We start from the raw sequence: 24865 nt of genomic DNA, 5'->3' as shown, positions 1-24865 counted from the left end.
GGGCTGGGAGTCAATGCTCCCAGCAGGCCTGGTCTGGGCGCCCAAGGGACCCTGGAATCAACCCCCTGACCAGAGCAGATCACGAGGTTGCATGCTAGGAATGAACACAGCCACGTGGTTGTCGAAACTGCCAGCTGGAATTTGGGTACTCAAAGTCCACCACAGCCTCCAGCCAGCTCCCTCCCTGGAAAGAGCTGAGTCAGCACCCCCCATGGGGAAACTGAGGCACGGCTGGAGGGACTTGGCCTCGAGCTGGACCACGCATACTCTCGTGTTTGTCCTCAAACCTCCAGGGTAAACTTTGACAACAAACTATTTATTTACAGCCTTGTGGTGCCAAAGCTTTTCCTGACACACAGGGAGGGCACCCAGCCTGGAGTGTTGCCCTGTCCTGTGGGCCAGGAGGGGGCATCTGGGGACATGGGTCACCTGGAATGTCCCCAGGCTGGGGTGGCTTGCTCTGCTGAGAAGCACAGCTCCAAGGGCAGCTCTGCCCCTTGGTAGCTCCTGGAGCTGTGCAAGGGGATCAATGCCTTCCTGTAAGGAGGCAGCACTGCCTGCCTTGGAGCTGGCTGCTTGGCTCTCAGTGTTGAACAGGTAGCTCCATAACCAAAATCACTGACTGGGGCAGGGATGAGTTTGTGCCAGAACCACTATAGGCTGGAAAATGGGTTCCTTCCTGTCTTGAAACCATAAAATGGCCCAAGCAACACCCTGCTTCCCAGCATTTCTTCCACTCAAGAGGAGGAAATTGTTCCTCATGTCCAACCTAAACCTCCCTTGGCACAACTTGAGGCCTTTGCCCTGTTGTTATTAGAAGAGATCAATGCTGAGCTCTCCTCCTAGTGCTTCACTGATTGCATTGGGTTGGAAGGAACCCTCCAAGGTTACCTTGTCCAACCCCCCTGCAGTCAGCAGGGACATCTCCAACCAGATCAGGCTGCCCAGGGCCACATCAAGTGTGACCTCCAATGTCTCCAGGGACAGGACATCAACCACATCCCTGGGCATCCTCTTACCACTCTCGTGATGTCCCACGTTTGCTCCTGACCTTTGGGGCTCAGGAAGAGCCCAGCTGTGCTTCTGATTCCCTTTACAAACCCTGACTTTGCTAACAGAACCATGGCACTGTTTTGGTTGGAAAAGACCTTTCACAGAAAGGGGTTGGAGGGGACCCCCAGAGACCACTCATTCTAACCCCCCTGCCAAGGCAGGATCACCCAGGGCAGGTCACAGGAACACATCCAGATGGGCTTTGAAAGTCTCCAGAGACTCCACAGCCTCGCTGGGCATCCTGCTCCAGGGCTCTGCATCCTCACCATGAAGTTTCTCCTCGTGTTGAGGTGGAACCTCCTGGGTTCCAGCCTGTACCCATTGCTCCTTGTTCTGTCACTGGGCACCACCCAAAAGAGCCTGCCCCCTTCATCCTGACAGCCACCCCTCAGATATTGATAGACATTGATCAGGTGCCCTCTCAGCCTCCTCCTCCTCAGACCGATCAGCTCCAGGGCTCTCAGAATCTTTTCGTAGGAAGAGGTTCAAGTCCCTCAACCATCCCCGCAGCTCTTGAGGATGATGGAGTCCAGCCCTTACCCCAGCACTGCCCGGTCACCACTAGCCCATGTCCCTCGTCCCCTCATCTCCACGGCTTTGAACCCCCTCCGGGCACGGCGCCTCTAGCACTGCCCCGTGCAGCTGTCGCCTGCCGCAGCTCAGTCTGTCATGCGGCAGACACCGGGGCAGCTCCCGTCACCGCCCACACCCCCCGGTACCCCGGGGCCCGGCGGCGCATCCCGGCCAGCCCCCCCCGCGGCGCACACGGCGCCTCCGCCATTCCTTCCCTGTGGCCACCGGGGGCGTGTCCAGCCGCGCCCCCTCCCCTGATTGGTGGCACCACCTCTTGGGGGCGTGGCCAGACGGGCTCTAAGGACGGGGGTGGGGCAGGGGCTGGGCAGCGCCGCGGCCGAGGCCGGGCGGTGCGGAGCGGACGCGGCCTTCCCTGGCCCCCCCCGCGGCCGTAGTGCCCGCCAGCCGGACCCCCACCCCTTCCCCACCACCACAGCCGCCCAGCACAGGTACTCGGCTACCGGGAGGGCAATTTAGGGGGGTGTAGGGGGGGCTGCACCGAGTCCCTTGGGGTGAAGTTTATGGGAGGAGGATCCGTGCCTCAGTTTCCCCACTGAGGATGGTTAATGGGCACGGGGATGCTTGGAGGACATTCTGCAGGGGGACAACCGCCACATGGGCACATCGTTAGGGTAGGGAAAGCCTCATCAGGAGCTGGATGCCTCGGGGGGTGGTGAGGGTCCTGTGGTGCTCGATCCCTGCGCCCAGCTTACAGCTCAGATCGGTGTTTTTGCTGCCCCGCCGTATTTTGGTGGGGATCGGGGTTCTCCTGCACCCCCAGGGGACTGTGGTTTGCGCTGGCAAGTGTTTGAGCCTGTTTGGAGCTGTTTTGAGACCATGGGGTGTGGGAAGAGGCAGCATCTTATCGGGGGGTGCCTTGCACCAGGAAGAGAAAAGTCTGTCCCCGGCTCCAGAGCGGCCAGGGAGGGCGATTTCCATGCCCGTGCTTGGAGCAGACGTGGCAGGAGGAGGGATGTGTTGTGCAGGATGGAGCAGGGCTGGCAGCTTTGCCCCTAGCTCGGAGGCAGTGGAGGCAGTGCTGGAGGCAGGCTGGAGCTGGAACTGCAGGCTGCAGAGCCCTGGGTTTGTGCCCCAGGCTAAACGCTCCTCTGCTTCTTATGCAACCTCTGCCTGAGGCTGGGTGAGTCCCAACTGTTGATACAAGGAGGGGAGCTGGGAGGGAAAACATCCCTGTGAGCTGAGGCTCGCCAGGCACAGCTTGGTGCTAGGAGCTGTTTTCCAGGGAATTGTTTTGGCTTTGCATGTAGCTGCAGATTTAAGCTGTGCTTGGCACCACGAGCCCCCAGCCCCGTGCCCAGTCAGTGCCACTGCCTGGGGCAGCTCTCTGCAGAAGTCACCCTGGTGCCACTTAAACTCCTGGAGCTTGCTCACCTGTGGGCAGAGGTCAGGTCCCGAGTGGGTGGGAGCTGTGAGGACCACGCTTTGCCCCCTCCCCAGTGAGTGTCCCTTTGCTTGCAGGTGTTTAGATCTGCACAAGCACCAAGATCAAGAGCCATGGCATCCATCCCATCGAGCGGCTCGCTCATGGCAACCCACAACTACCACAGAAGTAAGGGCTTTGGGCTGGGGTGGGTTTGGGGAGGGTGGGTGAGCAGGCAGGGTTCTCTGCCAGGTTGCAGGGGGATGTGGCTCCAGCAGAGATGGAGCTGAGCTCAGGGATGTGCTTTCAGCTGAAGCTCCACCAGAGCTGGCAGGCTCCTTGCTGAGGAAGGGGGCAACCAGCAGCTGCCCCTCCTGCTGCTCAGACCCCTCTTGGGGTCATGACAGCCCCTGCTCAGCTGTATGAGCTGGAGATGGGCTCTGCAAATTCCTTCAGTTCTTAAGATTGTGGGTGAGGGGAGGTGATGGCTTCAACTGCATCTTGCACTGCAGGGGGGGTGGAACTCGATCAGCTTCAAGGTCCCTTCCAGCCCAAACCATTCTGTGAGTCCATGGGCAAACCAGTCTGGGTTGAGGGTAGCCACTGGGGAAGGCCTTGCTGGTTTAGGGAGTTGCCTCAACCAGAAAGAATTGAAGTGTTCCCCTTGAGCTGAAGCCAGTGCCAGGCATGTACAGCTGGACCAAACCTGCATGAGTTAGACACAGGAGCCTGCCTCCTCTTGGCCTCAAGTCATCTGCAGAGGCCTCCTGGACGTCACCTACAGATGCAGAGCCACTAAATAATGTCCTTGGGGTTGCAAATGTTTCCCCACAGAGGTGCTCAGGTGCTTTGCTGCTGCCTGCTCCTGGCCAGACTGTAATCTCTGCAGTGTTGCCTTCCTCCTGGTCTTTACTGGCCTGGCACTAAGGCTGGGCACATACCCGAGCGAGGCAGTGGTGGGCCTGGGCTGTGCCACCCCCGGGATGGCCACACCATGGCTCTGGTGTCTCTGCAGGGCGCTTGAGCTCCACATCCAGCAACAGCTCCTGTGGCAGCTCCGAGTACTCTGGGGAGGTCATCCCCCACCCCCCGGGTAAGTGCTGCCTGCCTTGGGGCCCTGGGCAGACTGCTCCCAGCCCCTCCTCTCCAGGTCTTGCTGGAGGTGACCCAGCCTCTCGTGGGGTGAGGCTGGGGAGCTTGCAGGGCTGCCTGGGTTACCCTGACCTGGCCTTTCCCTGCCGCTCGCTGTCCCCAGGCCTGCCCAAGTCTGACCCTGGCCACTGGTGGGCCAGCTTCTTCTTCGGGAAGACAGCCCCCCCGGCCATGACAACTGTGTCAGAGTCCCTGGAGAGGTGAGTGCCTCCCTTGGGTGGGGTGACACGAGGGGATGCCGGCGCAGCACCCAGGTGGGGACGCCCCTGGGGGGCATCCTGCCCCCATGGGTGATGTCTTCTCGCAGCCCTTTGCTGCCCAGCCGAGCAGGGATCGCCAGTGCGCTGCCGCTGACCCTTCTCTGCTCTCTTGCAGCCTGGGAGCGCCGCGGGTGGCAGCAGGAGCGGCAGCCTGTGCCCTGGTGCCGGCCCCGGCAGGGGGGCGGCGGCGCCACACCAGCGAGCCCAGCTCGGCGCCCGCGCCATGAGCGCCCCCCGGCGGCGGGCACAGCCCTTCCCTTCCCCCCCAGCTTAGGCAGGCTGCTCCCAGCAGGGCTGCTGCTTTGTGAGGGAGCAGCACCCCTGATGATTCCACACCAGCCTTCATACTCTGCTCTCGGTGCAGCCCCCTTGGCTTCCCTCCTCTCCTGCAATGGCAACAAATAAACTTGAGCAGCCCTTCCACGCACGGGGGGTGGCTGTTCCTCTGGGCTGGGAGGGCAGAGCAGTGCTATGGGGGGTGGTGGGGCTGGGTGAGGAGGGGCTGCAGCCTCCAATCAGAGCAGCAAGGTCACAGAACCATGGAGTTGTTTTGGTTGGAAAAGGCCTCCACGGCTGCGCCCAGCCACCAGCCCAGCACCACCTGTCCCAAAGTGCCATGGCCACAAGCTTCTTGAATGCCTCCACCACCTTCCTGGGCAGCCTGCTGCAACCCCTGACCGCTCTTACAGGAAAGAAAGATGAACCTGAGCCTCCTGTGACACAGCTTGAGGCCATTTCCTCCTGTTCTATCACCTGATGTGAGGGAGGAGATCAACCCCCCCACACCCCAACCTCCTTTCAGGAAGTTGTGGGGAGCCAGGAGGGCTGCCCTCAGTCCTCTCCAGACTAAACACCCCCAGGTTCCTCTGCTGCTCCTCACCAGCCCTGTTCTCAACCCTTCACCAGCTGTGTTGCCCTTCTCTGGACACACTCCAGCAACTGAATGCCTTTCTTGCCTGGCAAAGCTGGGTGGCACAGGGCTGTGCCAGGGTGACTCACTGGTGTTTGTGGTCTGCATGTGAGCGAGGTCTGGCTGTGTGGATGCTGCAAAGCCTTTCCCCACCCTCTTCTCCTCTCTTGGCTGCACAGCCTCTCCCTGCAGCACTGAAGTGATTTTGCTCCTCAAGCACATCGCTGCCCTGCCCTGCTCCAGGCTCTGGTGGGGTGGGAGTGGGTGCCTGAGCTTGGTCAGTGCTGGGAGAAGGACTGGGTGCAGAGTGAGCCCTCAGCAATGTGGGGGTGGGGGTGAGGATGGTTTGCATGTGGCTTGCATTTTGTGGGCCTGGAGTCAGGCTGGAGCTCGTGGTGTGCTGGCTGCCCAGGGGTGCACTGGGCTGAGCAGCTCTGGAGCTCAGCTGCTCCTTTACTGCCCTAAGTGGTGTTTTGCTTGATTTCTGCCTTGAATTAGTCAACTTGGGCCTTCTGTGATCAGCCTGATAGGAAACAAGAGCCTGCCAGTGCCTGCATGCTGAGAGCAAGGTCTTGTTCCTGCTGGAGGCAAACAAAACCCTGGCAGGGCTCCATTTAAAGGTGCCAAATCTTCCTGCTCTGGACTGCTTTCAGCACCAGATATGGAACAATCCCTGTGTGCCTCTGCTCTGATGGCAGCTGGGGGCTCCTGAGCCCATGTGGGCTGGGGCAAAGGACAAAGCCTGGCCCAGGAGCAGCTGGGGGAGGGGGTGGCTGCTCTGCTTTTTGTCCACGCTGCAAAGGCATCTGGGGTCACTTCCCACTTTGGAGGTTGTTTGTATTAGGGAAGTGTGTTGTGTAAGCTTTGCTCTGAGCTCTCTGTCTCCAGGCAGCAGTCCTTGTCCTTAGGCCAGGGGCTGTGTGTCTAATCTGGCCCTAGGAGGGAGCCAGGGCAGCACTGGGACTTCTGCTGCTGCTCTATTAGCTTCCAAAGGGAATGGCTGCAGGAGGTTCCCTAGGGCCAGCAGCCCTGGGGGCATGATTTGGCCCTGCTGAGGCTTCCAGCACCACCTTTCATCCCCAAAAGGGCTGTCCAGGCCTGGCCCAGGCTGCCCAGGGCAGTGCTGGAGTTCCCATCCCTGGAGGGGTTTCAAAGCCCTGGAGATGTGGTGTGGAGGCCATGGTTTGGTGGTGGCCTGGCAGTGCTGGGTTGATGTTGGGCTTGGTGGTGTGAAAGGTCTCTCCCAGCCAGAACAACTCTCTGATTCCAGCTGGTTCCCTGTCTCCAGTCATGGTGCTGCCTGCTGTGCTGGGGCAGCAAGAGGAGCAGCAGCCAGACAAGCAAAAGGTCTCCCTGTGCACCATCCCCCTCTGCAGCCAGCCCCACTTCCCACTGAGCTCACTCCCAGAGGGGCAAGCCCCCTCCTCCCATGCCACCAACCCCCACGAGGGACACAGTTCCCCTCCCCCCTGCTTTCCTGTGCCACTTGAGCAGCCTCTGTGTTTTGCCTGGTGATCAGCTCACACATTTGGTCCACAACCAGGCAGGGGTTTACTTGCAGGGGGCTCTGTGCCACCCCTGCCACCTGGGGTGAGAAGCATTCCCTTCCTTGCCTGCCTGGGGAGTGATGAGGTTGCTCCTCCAGCCAAGCAGCTTTGCCTCCCCCTCCTGCTCCAAAGGGCAACGTGGGACCTTAAAAATAGAAACAGGCAGCTCAGAGCCACCCCAGCCCCTGGCTCAGGCCGAGCCCACAGGTGGGGCATGTGCCAGGGAGTGTCCCCAGCAGCAGGGCTGGCAGTGCCACTGGGGAAGGGTCTGCAAAGCAGTGGACCCACAGCAGTTCTGCCTCATGGGAACAGCCTGCTCCCTGCAGCGGCCCCGGTTTTAGGGGGGAAGCTGCAGCCCCCAGCCCTGGCTGAGGTCCTGGGAGCAGCTGAGGCAGTCTGGGCTCCCACCCAGCCCTGGCTGCTTTTAGACAGCAAGCAGTGACTTAGAGAAATGCCAAACCCCGGCTGGCCCTGCTGGAGAGCTAACCCCGGCGGCAGATCTGCTCTGAAAGCAGCTGCAGAGGAGGAAGGGAAAGCTGCTGTGGGTAGCACCGTGTCCCCACCTCTGCCCTCCACACCTCCCACCCGGGCGGCGCCACGCGTGGCCGATGGCTTCGGTGCGAGCGGGGGAGACCTCGGCCGCGCAGGCTGCTCCCCGCAGCAGCCGCTCCCCGCAGCAGCCCCCCAGCCCCTCCTGCTCTGCTTCAAGGTGAGCTCCATCTGGTGGCAGCCAGCCCTGCACGGCTGAGGCCTTTGCACATCTCACACCGAGCGCTGGAAAAGCTCTGCGCCCCCCGCCCCCTCCTGCCGTGCAATAAACCCAGCAGTGGGGCTGCCGAGGGGGCTGCCGAGGGAGCTGGGGGTGTTCAGCCTGGAGCAAAGGAGGCCGAGGGGAGACCTTCTACAGCTCCCTGAAAAGAGGCTGGAGCCAGGTGGGGCTTGGTCTCTTCTCCCCAGCAACAAGAGAGAGGACAAGAGGAAATGGCCTCAAGTTGTGCCAGGGGAGGCTTGGGCTGGGTATCAGAACAGTGCCTTCAGCCAGCAGGTCACCAGGCAGGAGAGCAGGCTGCCAGGGGACCCCATGCCTGCAGGGGTTTAACAGCCCCTTGGCTGATGTGCTGAGGCCAGGCTCTGCTGTGTGCAGGGTTAGGTTGACTCAAAGACCTTATGGTCTTTTCCAGGCAGCTGACTCTGTGATTCTACAAACTTAACTGCCCAGTCCCAGCCCTGCTGGTGTTCCAGTGCCACCAGCCACCCCTGCTGCCAACAGCTGAAAGGGATTCATCAGGAGGCTGTGCCAGGCTGCCTTTCACCCACTGCATGTCATGCCACCAGTGCCCCAAGCTTGACTCTGCTCAAGCAGCCAGAATCAGGCTGGCCCCAGAAAGGTTTTGGCACCTCTCCCAGTGCTGCTTTTCAGTGAGTCCTTCACCACTGCCAACCACAGCCCAGCCTCCAGCAGTCAGCATGGGCAGGGTGGGGGAAAGCTACCTGGCTGCAGCAAATGGGGACAAGAAGCTGAAGGTCCTTCTGTACTGGGGTACCCTGTGAGCAGCAAGGAGCTGGAGGTGCTGGGAGCATCCTTTGGCTTTGCACCATGGGTGTGAGGAAGAGCAGAGCAGGGTGAAGCACCTGGGCTGAGCAGATGTTAGAGATTTGAACCCAGAAATGAATGTCCCTTGGAGCAAGCAGGGTGAGGAACCAGAGAGGAGCTACCAGGGGGTGGGCTGAGGAGCACCAAGGTGTAATCCACACCCAGACAAAGAGAGACCAGAGACAGGAAGATGTTTGTGGTGACAAGAGCAGGACTGGCTGAAAACTACTGCTTACAGGGCTGGGAGGGGAGCACCATGGTGAGGGCTGAGTGCCCAGGAAGGAAGGAAGGAAAGGAGGGAAGGAAAGGGCAGGGCAGGGCTGGTGGATGCACACAGGTTTATTGATAAATACACTGAACACACACTACAAGAAAAACCAAGCCACAACTGAACACAACCTGCAAACCTTCACATCGGCCTGGGGGCAGCAGGGACCTCCCACCCTGCTGGCTGGCTGAAGATGTAAGCTCTGGGTGATGCCTTCACTGCCACAGGGCTTCTCCAGACAACATGTTACACAGCCAGGTGCTGGCAATGAGTTCTCCACAGCCCACTGCCTTTTCCCATGGCCACTTCCTTGCTTCCTGACCAAGAGGGACCATGAGCTGGTTTGAGGGGAGGATGTGCTTACCCTGGAGCCTGCTCAGAGGGCAAACCAGAAGGCAGGAGCTCCTTGGCAAGAGCTGGCCTGGAGGGGCTCGTGCAGGAAGGGTGGAGGACTGGGGTCCCTCAGGAGAGGGAGCTGAGCAGCCGTCTGTAGATGCAGCCCAGCCTCTCCTGCAGGGCCAGGAAGGTTGGCCGCTCCTCGGTGCTGCCACTCCAGCACTCCAGCATGATGCTGTAGACCTCCGGGGGGCAGGGGCTGGGCCGGGGCAGCCGATAGCCCCTGGTGATTTGCCGCACGGTCTCCTGGTTCGTCATTCCTGCAAGGAAGGAGAAGATGCCCCTGAACCTACTGTCCCCAGAGGAAGCCCTGAAGGTGCACTTGCAGAGCACCAAGGAGTCACTGGTGCTGCTGTGGAACGGAGTTGCTGTGCCACAAGACTGGCAGAGAGGAGGTTTGGAACCATCCAGCCCATAGCACCCAGCTGCCTCCTGCCCCCAGCACTGAGGACACTTCAGAGCAGTCCCCAGAGTGCACAACAGGGAACAACTTGCTCCTGCCCTTGGAGCTGCCTCCACATTCCCTGTGCAATGCATAACCTGGCAGTCCATGGCGTGCTGGCTCCTGGGGAGCATGGGCAAGCTGCCTGGGAGGGGGCTGGAAGGGGCTGGCAGCTCTACCTTCATAGGGGATCTGGCCGTAGGTGAAGACTTCATAGAGCAGGATGCCATAGGACCAGACGTCGGACTTGAGGGAGTAGGTGCGGTAGTTGGCTGCCTCTGGGGCTGTCCACTTCACTGGGATCTTAGTGCTGCTGCTGGTGGAATAAATGTCATCCTGAAAAGCAGTGGGAGATGGTGTGATGAGCACAGCCCATGCTGCTGGGGCTGGGAAAGGGGCTGGGGGGCTGGCTGCAGCCTGGGACAGGCTGGGGGGCTGGGAAAGGGGCTGGGGGGCTGGCTGCAGCCTGGGGCAGGCTGGGGGGCTGGGAAAGGGGCTGGGAGGGAGCTCAGCATCCTGCTGACCAACCTTGAGGAGCCGAGCGAGTCCAAAATCAGCGATTTTGCAGGTGAGTTCCTCCCCCACCAGGATGTTTCTGGCTGCCAGGTCCCGGTGGACAATGTGCTTCTCCTCCAGGTACCTCATTCCATCTGCCACTTGACAGGCGATGTTCAGCAGCTGGGAGGTGCCCAGGGACTTCCCTTCAGGACCTGTTAGCCCAGATGACCCAAGTGTTGGGAGTAGTCCAGCAGCAGCTGTTTGGGGTGCTCTGGTAGGAAGGAAGCCTTGTGCCAGCAGTGTGAGACCAGGGGAAGATGGAAAACCTTACACTGGAGGTCCTGCCTAACCGTGGTGGGTGTCCTGCCTGGGCAGCTCAGCACAGCCCCCTGCTCCTCAGGAGCAGGCCATGGGTGAGCTCTGGAGAGTCTCTGTGCCTCAGCAAAGGTGCAGATCTCCACAGCTCATTCAAAGCTAAAGGTGACCTTCTGCCATGCAAATCTCCAGCTGAGCTTCTCAACCTGTCCTACCTGCAGGCTCCAGCTCCTCTGGCACCAAATGCTGCTGGAGCCTCAACTGAAAATGAGGTCACTGTGGGAGAGGAAGGGGATTGTCCTAGGCAGAAAAACAGGTCTGGTGGGAGTGGTTTGGCTTGGCTTGCTTCTTTGCAAGACTGATTACTGGGTCAGGAAAAGAGAGGCCAAGAAAAATAGACTGACAGCCAGGTGATGAGTGGTCCATGGCCTGCAGGGAGCTCTGCACAGGACCAAACCCACAGTGCCAGCCCAGGGGAGCATTGGGGCATCTCATTCCTAACAAAGACAGCTGCCCAAGCATGGCAGTGGGGCTTCTGTACACTGCTGAGAGCTGGAAGAACATGGGTGATGGAAGCAGGAGGGATGGAGGTCCTTACCAACACTCTTGGCCTCCCAGAGACTGATGTGGACCCAGCTCACACAGAGACCAAAGGGATCATACCAGACTATGGCTTTGGGTCTTGGTGTCACCCAAGATGGTCTCTACAGAAGGTGCTCCTGGGCTGTTCTGCATGCTCACTGATCTAAACAGGACCCAAAGTAGTCTTGTGCTCTCTTAGGGTCTCCACTGGGGTTTGTGGAGCCATTCTGGGGCACAGAAAGCATCCCCAGAGTGCCCCAGGATCCTGCAGCCTGTGGTGCCAGCTCAGGTGGTGCCAGCTCAGGTACTCACTGTGGAGGTAGCTGTGGAGGTTGCCTTTCCTCATGAGCTCAGTGATGATGTACACTGGCTCACCCAGCGAGCAGACAGCATGCAGCTGGATCAGCTTCTCATGCCTCAGGCGCTTCAGGTTCTGAATCTCCTTGGTGAAGTCTTCTGCCTTCATGTCAGCTGGGGGAGAAAGCCACCGTGGCCTCTGTGAGCTGCTCAGCACCTCCAGCTGACAAAAACAGCTTTTCCTTCCTCACAGGCACCTTTGCTCCCAAAGGTCATGTCTGCACATCCCGTGGCTCAGATCCAAACACCCAGGAGGTGTTTTCCACAGAGCTTTGGATCCCATTTTCCAGATCCCATCAGGATTTGACTTACCACGGACCCACTGGGCTTGGACTTGTCACAAACCCATCTGACTGGACTTGCTGTGACTTGTTAGCAGCCCACTTGATCAGGCTTGGTGTGGCCTCACAAATCCACTGGGTGAAGCCATGTTAGAGAGGTGCAGCCCAGCCGGGGACGGGGCCACAGGAAGCCCAGCGGCTGCTCCCCAGCTCCTGCCACACTTTGCTTGGGCAGACAGACACAGTCCCGGGGGGCTGGGGGACAAAAGGAGGCCAAGCCCGTGGCAGTGAACAAGAGACGCAGCTGGCCACTCTTAACCCCTTCTGCTGCACCTACCTTTTATGATCTTGATGGCCACTGGCACCGTGTTCCTCCACAGCCCTTCCCACACCTCTCCGAAGTAGCCCTCGCCCAGCTTCCGCCGCAGGCTGAACTCCCAGCGCGGGCGCTCCCAGCCGTCCCTCTCGGGGGGAGTCTGAAACGGGCACCGCAGGCTTGCAGCCGCTGCCCAGCGAGGGCCAGCTCTTGCTGCCCACCACGGCCTGCTGGCCACAAAGCAAGCAGCAGGATGTGATGCTCTACCACCTTCGTGGCTTCTCCCTCTGCTAAGTATTCCTCCAGGGCATGAAGCATGTGGAGCATCCCCTGCCCTACCTCTGCTGGGGCCCAGCATGCACAAGGGGGCAGATCTTTGGAGGTCACATGAAGCATCAGGAATTCAGGTCACAATTCACTCCTCAGCAGACCTCAGAGGTGGCTTTTCTCCAGTGCCACAAACACATAAGGAAGATTGAATGAATGCTGTTGCATGTTAAGGCTGATCTTGACTTCAGCTCATCTCTTTTATCTTACACATTTCAGTCTCACCCTGGGCTCATTTACAGGTTTAATTGTTATTTCTGAGTCATAATCAGTGGATGGAATCTAATCAGGAAATGAGCTGGCAATTAGGGATTAATGCTCTAATTGGATTGATGAGTGCCACCCTAATTGGCATGAAACCGATAGGAAGGCTGTGGTCTGGCTGTGCTGGGGGGAAACACTGGTTGGAAGTGCAGGCATTTCCAGACTGGATATCAGAGAGATTGGTAACCACATGGGCAGGGAGGGACCTTGACAGGCTGGAGAGGTGAGCCCATGTCCACCTCATGAAGTTCCACAAGGCTAAGTGCAAGGTCCTGAACCCGAGCAGGAGAAATCCCAAGCACAGATACAGGCTGGGTGATAAGCGGACTGAGAACAGCCCTACAGAGGTGGCCTTGGGGGTGCTGGTTGATGAGATGCTTGATATGAGCCCCTAGTGTGCTCTGGCAGCCCAGAAGCCACCCATGTCCTGGGCTGCATCAGAAGCAGTGTGACAGCAGGTCGAGGGAGGTGATTCTCCCACTCTGCTCTGCTCTTGTGAGACCTCACCTGGAGCATTGCATCCAGCTCTGGATCCCTCAACACAAGAAGGACCTGGATCTGTGGGAGAGGGTCCACACAAGGCCATGAAGATGATCAGAGGGCTGGAGAACCTTTCCCATGAGGACAGGCTGAGGGAGTTGGGATTGTTCAGCCTGGAGAAGGGAAGGCTGCAGGGGGGGTGGGAATAGATGACCTTTAAGACCCCTTCCAACCCAACCCTTTCTGTGATGATTCTGTGGTTTCAGAAGAGCCTTGTGCAGTGTGGCTGCTCAAAGACAAACTTCAGTGCCATGGCCTGCCCTTAACACTGCTGATAAAAGGTGATGCTGGCAGCTCCACTGGTGGTCTGTCCTAAATGTAGTTTAAGCCAGCTCAAGTCCCAGTGGACAGACAAATTCTTTCTGTTTTTCCCTAATCCCTCTCCCCTTCCCTGCCCTGGCCCTGGCTGGGCGCTCGGCTGAGCCGAGCTGCGGGGTACGCACCGCGGGGCTGCAGGGCTGCAGCAAGGGGCTCTGGATGACCTTCCAGTGCTTGGTGTAGAAGCTGAGGAGCTCCTCCATGTCGGGGAAGGGATGTCCCTTCTGGATGTAGAGGCTGCCCCCAGGGCTCTTGCAGATTCGGAAGTGGCTGACCTTGGCATGGTTCCGCACTGTGGGAAGCCCATTCCAGGGAGAACTCAGCTCAGCCACCACCAGCTCCCTCCAGCTCCCTTGATCACCTTCCCCTTCCCCCCTTTCCAGGCATTCACTCGATTAATTCCCTCTAAAGCAACCCAAATCACCCCCTGGGGTTACATCCCAATCCTCATCGCAGCCTTTGCTCCCACCTCCTGGCTCAGAAGGCTCCTGGACACGGGCAAGTGTGGCTCATCTGGACCAGAGAGGCGATGCCTAATTAGCAGGGACAATTTCCCCCCACCAACGAACTGCTTGGAGAGCAGTGGAGCTCACTGCTCCTGGAGGTGGATGGACCAGCAGCAGGTGGAGCTCCTTCAAGCACCTCACAGCCCATGGGACTGAAACCCTCTGGATTCTGATTTCTCTACATGGGAGGCCCTGGTAATCTGGAGGGGCAGCATATTGTTAGGCACCCCTCAGATGACAAGAGGGATGGAAGAGAGGTTGAGATGGTTGGGGTTGTTCAGCCTGGAGAAAAGAAGGCTCTGGGGAGACCTTAGAGCAGCACTGCAATATCTGAAGGGGACGTACAGGAAGGCTGGGGGGGTCTGTGGGGATAGGATGAGGGGCAATGATGAGGAGCAGGGGAGACTTAGGTTGGACATCAGGAGGAAGTTCTGCACAACAAGGATGGTGAAATACTGGAACAGGCTGACCAGAGATGTGGTGGAGGCCCCATCCCTGGAGGCATTCAAGGTCAAACTTGATAGGGCCCTGAGCAAGGTGCTCTGGTTGGGGATGTCCCTGCTCACTGTGGGGGACTTGGACAAGATGACCTTTGGGAGTCCCTTCCAGCCCAGCCCAGTCTGTGATTCTATGACAACAGCCACTGGAATGAAATCCTGGGAGTCAGTGAAACAGAGGCATCATTAAGCTGCTGGGAATTGTTTCTGGCTCTCATACCTTGGGCAGGAGCAATTCACCTTTCTTGGCTGCAGTAACCCAGACCTGCACCCATGACCTTCCCACTCACTGCTTTACAAGCGGCCAATTAATTCCCTTTAAGAAGCTGCTGTAAAACCCTTTAAATCCCACATTTTCCACCCCATGCTGACCCACCCCTAAGGAACAGGCTGCTGCTTCCTTTCCCTCTGCTAATTTCCCCTGGGTAATTGTCACCAAATTACCTGAGAGGGAGTACTCCCCCTTGCTGCTCTCGCTGTCCCGCACCAGGAAGGAGCCGTGCTGGTTGGGGGCTGAAAGGAGCAGCTGCTCAGCTTCGTTTCGGCTGATCCTGCTGAAGTACCAACTGGAGAAGCGGAGCAGAGGGGGCAGTGAGGTGTGAGGGGACGCCCCAGGCACCTTCTGAGCACCTTCTAAGCCAGGGAAAGGAAGCAGCTCCCTCCACTCACACACAGGGGAACTCGGCTGCAGCCTGCCCAAACATTTCCCATAGTGGGGCTAAAGGGGACCAGATGGGACTGAAGCAGCAAGCTGGCCCCATGGGCCTCACCACTGCAGCCCCAGCATGGTACACTCCAGACCAGATTTGTCTCTCTCCAAAGTACACACAGGAAAGTGAGGGAGGGCCTCTCCCACCTCACCAGCTGCAGTCACTGTCCCTGCACGTCAGAGCCCTTCCCAGGCCCACCCTGCTCCTTTCCTTTACCCCAAGGGGAGTGCCTGGGAATCCTGCAGGCTGGCTGCACCCAACCTGTGCCTGCACTTCCCATCCCTGGCCATGACTCAGGGCCCGGGACAGAAGGAGCAGCAATGTCTCAGGGCGCTTTGCCCAGCATGTCAGGACCAGGCTGCCTTATGCAACGAGGAGCCTGGGCTTCTCCCTGCTGACAGAAGGCTGAGACATCAACCTGAGCTCATCTTGGGTGGCACAGGCACTGACAAGGAGGGATCCCCCAGCCCTGGACAAGCAGGAGCTGGATGGCAGCAGCCACACCATGGTTTGGCCCTGCAAAGCTCTGGGCTTCCCAACAGGTTCCAATCCAAACTGCTTCTCCCCGTGCTCCTGGACTCTTTTGAACTGCCAGGGTTCAGGTACAACATTTGTCCAGCTCTCTCCCTCCCTGCTGCCTCCCCTTTAATGTGGAGCAAGAGGGAGAGGAGCAAGAGGGAGCAGGAGTCCACTTACTCAGCACCATGACTGAATCAGTACACACCACCACCCCATGTCCCAGTCCAGAGTCAACTCATCCTGTGTGAGGGTATGAGCCCAGGAAGGGGAACCAGCATCTCTGCCCTTCAGAGCATCCCCCAGGAAGGGGAACCAGCATCTCTGCCCCTCAGAGCATCCCCCAGGAAGGGGAACCAGCATCTCTGCCCTTCAGAGCATCCCCCAGGAAGGGGAACCAGCATCTCTGCCCCTCAGAGCATCCCCCAGGAAGGGGAACCAGCATCTCTGCCCTTCAGAGCATCCCCCAGGAAGGGGAACCAGCATCTCTGCCCTTCAGAGCATCCCCCAGGAAGGGGAACCAGCATCTCTGCCCCTCAGAGCATCCCCCAGGAAGGGGAACCAGCATCTCTGCCCCTCAGAGCATCCCCCAGGAAGGGGAACCAGCATCTCTGCCCCTCAGAGCATCCCCCAGGAAGGGGAACCAGCACCTCTGCCCTTCAGAGCATCCTCAAGCCCTTGCTTGCTGTGCTGACTACTTCCACCCCTCTGCTGGGAGCTGCAGAAGCTTCATGGCAGGGATGTCCAAGGAAGAGCAGATCCTTCCTTGGTCCCATCACTGCTGATGGCAAAAGCAGGGCATAGAACCATAGAACCAGTTTGTTGAGAAAAGTCCTCTAAGGTCACCAAGCCAACCCTGCTCTGTCCTTACGCCCATGCTCCCGCCGCAGGCCGCCCTGCCCTGCGCAGGGAGATGCTGCTCTGGTGCAGCTTCCGTCCCTGCTGGCTCCGTGTGTTACTTACGGCCGGCGAGCAGAGGTGCCCTGGCTGAGGCTGGCCACGTAGGCAGCAGGAACGTAGCCCATGGCCGGCTCCCCCAGCAGCCGTCGGGCAAGGACGTAGTCTCCTTCTTCTCGGAGGACACGCAGCTTGTCCCCCGCACTGACGCTCAGCTCCTCCTCACTGCGGGCTGTGAACGCGTACAAAGCGATGAAGAGGGAGGACTTGGGGATGAAGGAGACGGAGCTGGGCTCTGAGTGCAGGGAAACCGAATCAGAGCCAAGATAGGCCAGGGAGCAGCTCTCCTGCACGGAGCGGGGACGGAGCTTGTTCCAGAAGGATGTCAGGAAGGTCAAACGCTTCCGGACAAACTGCTCCATCCCTGCTGGAGGTGGTGGGTGTGCTGGTCTAAGGCACCGAGCTTCTGGAGGTGAGCAGCGGGGCCGATCCCGGGCTCCTGCCGCCGCCGGGGTGCCTCATGCCGGCGTCCCGTGCGCGTCTGGGCGCTCGCCGGCAGCTTCCCCACCGATTCCTACTTCTGAAAGTGAAACTGGTTGTGCTGGTGGGACGAGTCTGCAGCTGGGATGAGTCTGCCGGGGGGACGAGCCTGCAGCTGGGACGAGCCTGCGAGGCGGGAGTGCCACGCTCAGACCCACAGGCACATCTGGGAGCCGGGCACAGCTGGAGCCGGGCTGGGTGCTCTCCAGGAAGCAGAACAGCTTTGTGTCTGCTAATTACTGCTGCACAGGCTGCTCTCCTAAACACAGCTCTCCTGACAAGTGGCTGACTCCAGCTAATAGTCTTGCTGGTGTGGGAGGATATTTTCTTTCCCACAGGAAAATAATTGCATCCACGAATGTGGGAGAGCTCAAAGAGAATTAAAGAAACAACCTCAGAAGAGACCTGAAGTAGTTTGGATATTTGCTGGGGGGAGCTTTGCTGGCAGGGGGGCTGGAACTAGATGATCTTTGAGGTCCCTTCTAACCCAACCACTGCTCTGTGATGCCATGGTTCTGTGTTGTGGGATTTATAACAGAAGATCCTTTTCCCTTTTGATCTGCAGTGACCTGCCACCAGTGTTACCCCACTGAAGCATTCACCTCCTCCCACTAGCTCCCCACTGCAGCAGATCTCTAGCAAACTCACCCCCCAGCTCCACCAGGATCTGATGCTTGCTCAGCCTCCAGCAGAGATGGGTCCCCATCAGCATCAAGATGTCCTTGGCTGATGCAGGGTATGGATCCTCCCTGCCAGCTCCCAGCAGCCACAGGCATTGGCTGAAGGATGTAGATTTCCACCTCCCATCCTGCATGCCCTCTTTAAGCCTCTTCAAGTTCCCTGCTCTGGTGAAAAATCCCAACTCAGCCCCTGCCTGGGATTTGTTATTTAACTGTTCTGTCTAATTAGTGGGAGTTTTGTGCCTGGCAACTCCTGGCCTTGAGCCCAGCATTTCAGTCCTCCTCTGCTTGCAACCAGTCTGGGTAGCTCATTTTGGATGTTCAGTTGGGTTTTGAAAGAGGTTGTTCAAAAGAAATCCCAATGGAAAGTTAATTGTAAGGGTGTAAGCTCCTGAGTGCAACCACCAGGTGTATGAAGGACACACTGGACCCATCCCTGGGTCAGTAGCTCTAGGTCTGCCCTGTCCTGCACCTTGGGTGCATCACCATGGCCAAACAACCTGCAAAAGCTGGATTTCAGTATCTGGATTTAGGGGTCAGGCCTTTCCTCATCCTCCTCCAGACAGAGAAGCCCAGGGCAGAGGTCAGGAGCACACAGAGCTCCCTGAGCCATGCCCCGTGTGATGCTGCACAGATGGGAACTGGGCAGGGGGGGAAAGTCTGTAATAAAATATTTGGCTCCCTTCTTCTCCAAGTAGTAGCCAGAAACATGGGTGGTGCCCCCAAGATCTTCCCTGAGGTGCTCAGCACAGCCTCCCCCTCACTGGCACAGAGGGATGTGCCATTGCTCTTTGTCTGTCGGGGATGGGAGCAGAGGATGGAGCAGAAGGGTTTGCAACATCCCCTCTGCTGTCCTTCTGTAGCACTTCCTCACCTCCTGCTCCTCACATCAGGAGGAACCTGGGCTGCTTGGTTATGCAATTAGAGGGGATCTGATGAGATCCAGCACCCCCTGTCTATGCCTTTACTCTTTTGAATGGGGACTTGGTAGCCTTGTGGCTTGCAGAAGGAGTCTGGAGACTGATTTACCTTTATTGACCTTGGCCAGACTGGGCTCTCTGGTGGTACAAGGGAGAGACAAGGGCAGCTGGTGGATAACACACAAGGCTTTGGATCTTGATTTGCACCTAAATGAAAGAGGACTTGAAAATGACAAACAACCCTGAGGACTAAATGCTGCCTCTGAGCTGGGCTCTCCAGACAGGCACAGCACACAGTCATCACTGCAGCCCTGTGGCAGCACAGCACACACAGCTCAGAGTCCCATGCCACGAAGCAGCTGAGAGATCACAACCTTTCCCCTGGTCTTTTTTCTTTATTTGTTTATTTTCCTATGAGGTTCCAGGAGCATCCCTGCTGCTTTGAATCCCTTTGGTACTATAAAACACCAAACAGTAGAAAAGAAGGAGAGAAAAACTGAGCCTCTGGTCCTTGTGTTGTGGGAGGGAAAGTGGGAGTGTGAAGGAAAAGTGAGAAAGATGAGGAAGGCACAAATGCACCAAGTGTCTTCTCTTTAGTCCCTGTGACCAGCTTCCAAGGATGTATCAAAACCAGTCTGTCCACAGGTCTGAGGCTGTGGTGGCTGCACAGGGACCTGAGCTCTAGCACCACTACAAAGCACCTCCAAAGAGCAGCAAAACCAGAACACCTCTGCACTAGAGCTGGTTTCATGGTCCTGGTTTTGTTGCAGAGCACCTGGGAGGAATAAACAGAGCCACAGCACATTCATCCGTGCCTCAAATGCTGCACATCTTGCTCCCCAGAACTGATGGGCAGGAACCAGCAGCTCCCCTCCACTAACAAGAGCACCCATTGCATCTAATTATCTGAGAGAATTCTCTCTTCCAGGTCCTGCTAAGCCTGAGCTCAAAATACATCAGCCAGCAAGGAGCCTTTCTCGGGGGGAGACACAAATTCCATTCAACTGCTGAAGAGGCAGAAGGTGTGAGGCCATGCCAAGGAAGATGCTGTCGAGCACTGGGCACACAGTGCAGGTCACTTGCAGGGTCATGTAACCAAGGATGTGCCACTTGTTATCCAATGAGTGGGAAGCAGAACAGCAGACCGAGGGCTCCTGTGCCTGGCATTGCCTCCTGGAGCAACACAACAGCTGGGAGACTTCCCCAGCCCTTGGCTTCACCTCCTCACTGCTGGCAGAGCCTGTGAGCCCACACCAAACCGTGCTTGCCAGGGCCCTGAGGCTCCTCTTGCTCATTCTGTTGGCATGAGAACGTGGCTGGAGGTTGTTTGGGGTTTGATGTTTGTTTAATCTTATTTTTGTTAGGTTTTTCCAGACATCTCCTTGGCACCAGAGTGCATTTGAGAGAGGTTTTGCCTCTCAGTGAGTTGTTTTAGTTGGGTGCCCGTGGAGCATCTCAGACAAGGGGCTGTGGATGATGGCAGCGTTGCGTGGGAAGCGCAGCGGAGCAGAACGGTGACACCAAAGCAGCTTCAGGTATCCTCCGTGTCCTGGGGACTGTGGAAGAAGCTGGCTTCTCGGTGCCATCAAGGAGGGCAGAGCCCATTCCAGGAGGCTGACAGGGGCAGGAATGGTCCAAGGGCTGAAGAGCTCCCAGTCAGTGCAGGTTTGACACAGGCAGAGACAGAGCTGTCCTGGGACAGGGAGTGATACAGGAGGTGTGAGAAGAGGCAGAGCACGGTGGGGGCTCATGGCTGCTATTCCTGAAGCCTTTAGGGGTGGATTAGGCTGGTGGGCAGCAGGAGTGCAGGTCACAGGCACCTGAAATGGCACAAGGAAGCAGAGCAGCAGCTAGGGCAGAGCAAGGTATTGGTATTGTGTCTGGGAGATCTGGAGCAGGCATAAGAGCAGCATGAAACCCGCAGCAGCCACTTACACCCTCAAAACCCTTTTCAGAGACCCTCTGAAGACTAAAGGGCTTGCCCCAGAGGTCCCATGGGGCCCCTGCTCTTCAAGGATCTGAAGTGATGGCAAGGAAAAGCCAGCTCAAGTATCACACTGCAATGGCTGTCAAGTGTCCTGAGGTCACTTTCTCTTTGAGTGGAAAATCCACGACGACCAACACAGCAAATCTGAGTTGGCAGAGTGTGGCCAGCCCATAGGCTTCTGCTTTCTGCTGAGACTGTCAGCACCATGCAGCCTTTGCTGGTCCTGCCCTGTCATCTGCCTTCCAGAGGATGCTTCTTCAGCTACAGACTGCCTGGCAGGACAACCCTTCTGCAGAGCTCCTCTGCTGCTGCTCCTGGAGTGATCATTTGCAACCACTCAACACCTCCTGCAGACTGGCAGGTGCCAGTGAATCGCTCATCCTCTCTCCCAAGGCTGCAGGGAGCTCCATGGGAAGCAGAGGGAAATCAGTTTGTGCTTTCCAAGCCCTTGAAGTCCAGCAGCTTTCTGCCAGCACCTTGCCACAGCTGAGCAGCAGCAGGAGGCCTCAGGCCGGGGGGTGCTGCCTGGGGCTTCAAACAGCCAGCGCAGAGCCTCGCTCCCTTGGCTCGGGCTGAGCAAACAGAGGGCTGGAGCCTTCAGCAGAGGTGCTCAGTGACACAGATGTCAAGGGGGAAACCTCTGCCAACATGTAAGCAAATGATGGATTGCTCCATCAGCCCAAATGTCCTTGTTCCCTTCAGGAGGAACCAGTCCATCTACTCCATCACTGAGCTTTGTGATATCTCTCCCCACACAGGTCCTTTGGAGACTGTTGGATGTGGGGTTATGATATTAATTGTTGTTAGAAGAAACCTCGGAGAATAGGCCTGAGAGACCTCACCCAGTGCACCTGGTCCATCCTATACTTATGTCTTTCCCCATCTTTGCCAAACCAGTTCTTAAAAGGCCTCCAGGAATGGATAGACCACAAGGTCCCCAGACAACCCATTGCAGTGAGTCACTCTTCAGTGCTGGCAGAGGTGTCTCAGCTGCTGCACTTAAGCCCTATTACCATGTCCCATTCATCACCTGATTGCTCCATTCCTCCCTTCACCAGCGTGAAGACACTGAGGTGTCCCACTGCATGCTCAGCCCAACCACACTGACCCAGCTCTGGGACCCCAGCCCAGCACAAAGCTACTGACCTTATCTGGCAGGCATCACGGGCAGCTCTGTCTCCATCTGTCTCCAGTCTTCCTCTGTCCATGTGTGCTGATGTGCCTCTGCTGCCACCTCAGCTGGCCCTCTACTGCATTCACCTGGGGGGCACAAGGAAGCAGCAGCTCAGAGGAGATCAGAGATCACCTTCAATCTGTCCCAAATACAAGAAGAAAGAGCTGGCTCAGGTTACTTTCACTGAGGCTCAGCCTCGTGTCTACCCACAGCTGGCAGAGCTCTGAGCTCACAGAGATCAGCTTCAGCTCTTTTCTCCTTGCTCTACCTATTCTCTACCCACCACTAGTTGCCTGTGATGGGATGGTTGCTCTTGGCTGCAGAGGACACACAAGTCTCAGAGGCTGCCTGTGGCCAACAGCTAATCCCTGCCACGGGGCCACTCCCTGGCAGACAAGCACTGGGCACAACGTTGTACCTGTTTCCGTAGGGCAGCGACTGTCCTCTCCAGCTCAGCCACGAGGGACTGGAGATCCTCTCTGGAGGAAGGGCTTGGAGGGGGCACCTCCTTCCTGGGGTCAGAGAGAAAAGGTCCAAGGGGTTAGGCAAACAGCAGATGTGAGAATCATTCTGCCTTCCCCAAGCAAGCACCACACAGAAGGGCCCAGCTGCCAGAATCACCTCCCAGGGAAGCCAACCAAAGCACCACTCAGCCCAGACACTGAAATACCAGAGCTGGGCTCTGCACTACAGCACTGGATAACTGAGCTCAGTACCTGTCTACTGAATCACCCCTGACCTCCCCACTTCAAAGGTGTGAAGGGGCTGAGAGATCACAGCATCATAGAATGCACTGGTTTGGAAGGGACTTTGGAAGGTCAGTTTGTCATCCCTGCAGTCAGCAGGGACATCTGCAACTAGAGCAGGCTGCTCAGGGCTCCATCAAGCCTGACCCTGAATGTCCCCAGGGCTGGGGCCGCCACCAGCTCTCTGGACATCCTGTTCCAGTGTCTCCCCAGCCTCACTGTGCAGAACTTCCTGCTGATGGCCAACCTAAACCTGCCCCACTCCAGTTTCAAACCAGTGCCCCTCGTCCTATCCCCACAGCCCCTTCTGAACAGTCCCTCCCCAAAGCTTTCCTTCTGCTCATGAAGCGGAGGTCAGAAGTGGTGATACTACACCTGGAGGAGGCAGGCTCAGTGCTGGCAGGGTTCTCTTCTGGGTAGCTGAAGCCGGGAGACCTCTTCCTTCGGAAGCGCTGGGACAGAGCCCTGAGCTGCCCCCGTGTCTGGCAGTCTTGGGGAGGAAGGGAAAGCCTGCAGTGAGCACTGGTGCCCAAAGCAGAGCCATGGATGGGCATTGCAGGCAGCAGAAGGCAGCACTGCCCTCCACCACACAGCCCTGGCAGGGCTCATGCCAGCAGGGAGGAGGCAACAGAGGTGTGAGGCAGGGCTGGCATCGCACATGGGTCCCCATGTCTCAGCTGGACTTGTACCCAGGAGGCAGCACAAAGGACCAGGGCAGGACCTGTGGCTTGGTGGCAGTTTGTCAGCCTCCCCCTCCCAGGTGAGTCTGCAGGGTGGCACATGGTGGGGATCAGCATGGCTGCATCTTGCACTCTCTTCCCTCAGCCTGCTGCCAGAGACAGAGGTTCTCAGCTAGATGGACCTTTGGCCAGGTTCAGTGAAGCTTCCCAGGGAGGTGTCGATGCCCCAAGCCTGTCAGTGTTTAAGAGACACTTGGCAGTGCCCTGAATAATCTGCTTTAATGTTTGGTCTGCCCTGAAGTGGTCAGGATGTTGGAGTGTGATTGGAGGTTGTAGATGATGGTTGTAGGCCCCTTCCAACTGAAGTAGTTCAGTTCAGTACAGCTCTAGTCCAGTCCAGTCCAGTCTATTGCACTCCATCCCACTCCATCAAATCCTTCTCCTTCCACCCCATCCCATCCTTCTCCTTGCATCCACTTGCTGGCACATGTTTCTCATGGTGTTGTATGAAAGCAGCTCCTGGCACTTCACATGAGCTGATGGCATGTGACAAATGCCCCCCAGAGCCATGCCCACAGCAGCTGGTGCTGCAGCAGTCTCCTTCCTTACCGTCACAGCAGTCCTGCCACAAGCGGAGGTCCACCCCGGGAATCTCTTCACAGCCCACCATGCCCTGTGGGTATGATGCCACCCTGAAGACATCTCTCTGGAGCTGCTGGATGTGGTCACTGTTGTCACAGATGACACGAGCAAGGGATGTCTGCCTGAGCTGAGTCAGCTGTGCTGGTGTGAAGACCCCAGGATTCTCATACCAAAATCTGCAGAGGGTTGTAACCACAGAGTGACTCAGAAGTAGGAGAAGACAGGGAGTGAGGCTGGGAGAGGGAGAAGAGTTCTCCTTCACCTCTCTGGCAGCACCCACGCCCCTCAGAATCACAGAATGGTTTGGGTTGGAAGGGACCTTATCCAACCCCCCCTGCCATGGGCAGGGACACCTCCCACCACCCCAGGCTGTTCAACCTGGCCTTGAACACCTCCAGGGAGGGGGCATCCATAACTTCCCTGGGCAACCTGTGCCAGTGCCTCCCCACCCTCACTGCAAAGGATTTCTCCTTCATCTTCAGTTTAAGTCTGCCCTCTTCTAGCTCAAAGCCTCTTCCTCTCATCCAAGCCCTTGTAAAAAGTCCCTCCCAGCTTTCTTGTAGACCCCTTCAGGTACTAGAAGGCTGCTCTAAGGTCTCACTGGAAAGAGCTTTTACACATCTTGCCCTTTTGTGAACCCTTGAACCCCCTGAAGCTTCAGGGTGCCACCATCTGCAGGTCCAGCCCCTTGGAAGGGAATCTCAAGGCTGAGGTAGCTCTGCTGTAGCAGCTGAGACATGGGTGAACAACTCTCTTGCCCTAAGTGCACGACCAGGCAAAGCTGTGTCTCATTCAAAGGCAGGTTGGATGGGGGAGCAACCTGGTCTGGTAGGAGGTGTCCCTGCCCATGGCAGGGGTTTGGGACTAGATGATCTTTAAGGTGCCTTCCAACCCAAACCATTCTGAGATTCACACAAGCAGCAAACAGGGATTGGAAGGAAGCTGCTGTGGACGGCAGCAGCGTTTGCAGGGGACGCTGAGCACATCCTCAGTGTC

The 24865-nt window shown here is 57.7% G+C and overlaps 3 protein-coding genes across 4 annotated transcripts in view; 1 reads left to right on the top strand and 2 right to left on the bottom strand.

The window, feature by feature from the left end:
• Positions 1 to 1942: 1942 nt before the first annotated feature.
• On the top strand, positions 1943 to 4846 carry PPDPF (pancreatic progenitor cell differentiation and proliferation factor). The gene is made up of 5 exons (XM_068150355.1): positions 1943 to 2075; positions 3106 to 3196; positions 4023 to 4100; positions 4263 to 4359; positions 4535 to 4846. The coding sequence occupies exons 2-5, from the start codon at positions 3142 to 3144 to the stop codon at positions 4644 to 4646; spliced, it is 342 nt and encodes a 113-aa protein (XP_068006456.1). The 5' UTR covers positions 1943 to 2075; positions 3106 to 3141; the 3' UTR covers positions 4647 to 4846.
• Positions 4847 to 8791: 3945 nt separating this feature from the next.
• SRMS (src-related kinase lacking C-terminal regulatory tyrosine and N-terminal myristylation sites) lies at positions 8792 to 17287 on the bottom strand. Of its 2 annotated transcripts, XM_068150354.1 has the most exons (8): positions 16567 to 17264; positions 14822 to 14943; positions 13500 to 13666; positions 11947 to 12085; positions 11284 to 11442; positions 10105 to 10286; positions 9756 to 9912; positions 8792 to 9394 (listed from the first exon to the last, which is right to left on the bottom strand). In XM_068150354.1, exons 1-8 carry the CDS (start codon positions 16920 to 16922, stop codon positions 9201 to 9203), a joined length of 1476 nt encoding a protein of 491 aa, XP_068006455.1. In that variant the 5' UTR covers positions 16923 to 17264; the 3' UTR covers positions 8792 to 9200. The 2 variants fall into 2 exon arrangements, with proteins under 2 accessions (XP_068006455.1, XP_068006454.1); XM_068150353.1 differs by having other exon boundaries at positions 9305 to 9912; positions 16567 to 17287.
• Positions 17288 to 18775: 1488 nt separating this feature from the next.
• Positions 18776 to 24865, bottom strand: part of LOC137447098 (peroxidasin homolog) — a 36921-nt gene continuing 30831 nt past the window's right edge. The window contains exons 20-24 of the mRNA XM_068150356.1: positions 23837 to 24045; positions 22923 to 23037; positions 22220 to 22313; positions 21774 to 21887; positions 18776 to 20460 (exon numbers count right to left, since the gene is read on the bottom strand). Of these exons, the coding sequence (XP_068006457.1) occupies positions 21789 to 21887; positions 22220 to 22313; positions 22923 to 23037; positions 23837 to 24045 (517 nt within the window). The 3' untranslated portion in view covers positions 18776 to 20460; positions 21774 to 21788. The remainder of the gene's footprint in view (positions 20461 to 21773; positions 21888 to 22219; positions 22314 to 22922; positions 23038 to 23836; positions 24046 to 24865) is intronic.

This window comes from Melanerpes formicivorus, unplaced genomic scaffold, assembly GCF_026170545.1.
Source record: "Melanerpes formicivorus ecotype bairdi unplaced genomic scaffold, bMelFor1.0.p_v2 SCAF_19, whole genome shotgun sequence".
In the NCBI taxonomy this organism is placed as follows: Eukaryota; Metazoa; Chordata; class Aves; order Piciformes; family Picidae; genus Melanerpes; species Melanerpes formicivorus.
This window is presented reverse-complemented; position numbering and strand designations above follow the sequence as displayed.

Bases quoted from the DNA above. Each gene is read 5' to 3' on its own strand.
- SRMS (XM_068150353.1), bottom strand. From the start codon at position 16,922: ATGGAGCAGTTTGTCCGGAAGCGTTTGACCTTCCTGACATCCTTCTGG. The intron at 14,944-16,566 runs GTAAGTAACACA...CCGCTTCTCCAG, and splicing joins GGCACCTCTGCTCGCCGGCC to TTGGTACTTCAGCAGGATCA. The intron at 12,086-13,499 runs GTGCGTACCCCG...TGCCCGTTTCAG, and splicing joins TGCAGCCCTGCAGCCCCGCG to ACTCCCCCCGAGAGGGACGG.
- PPDPF (XM_068150355.1), top strand. From the start codon at position 3,142: ATGGCATCCATCCCATCGAGCGGCTCGCTCATGGCAACCCACAACTAC. The intron at 3,197-4,022 runs GTAAGGGCTTTG...GTGTCTCTGCAG, and splicing joins AACCCACAACTACCACAGAA to GGCGCTTGAGCTCCACATCC. The intron at 4,101-4,262 runs GTAAGTGCTGCC...CGCTGTCCCCAG, and splicing joins GGTCATCCCCCACCCCCCGG to GCCTGCCCAAGTCTGACCCT.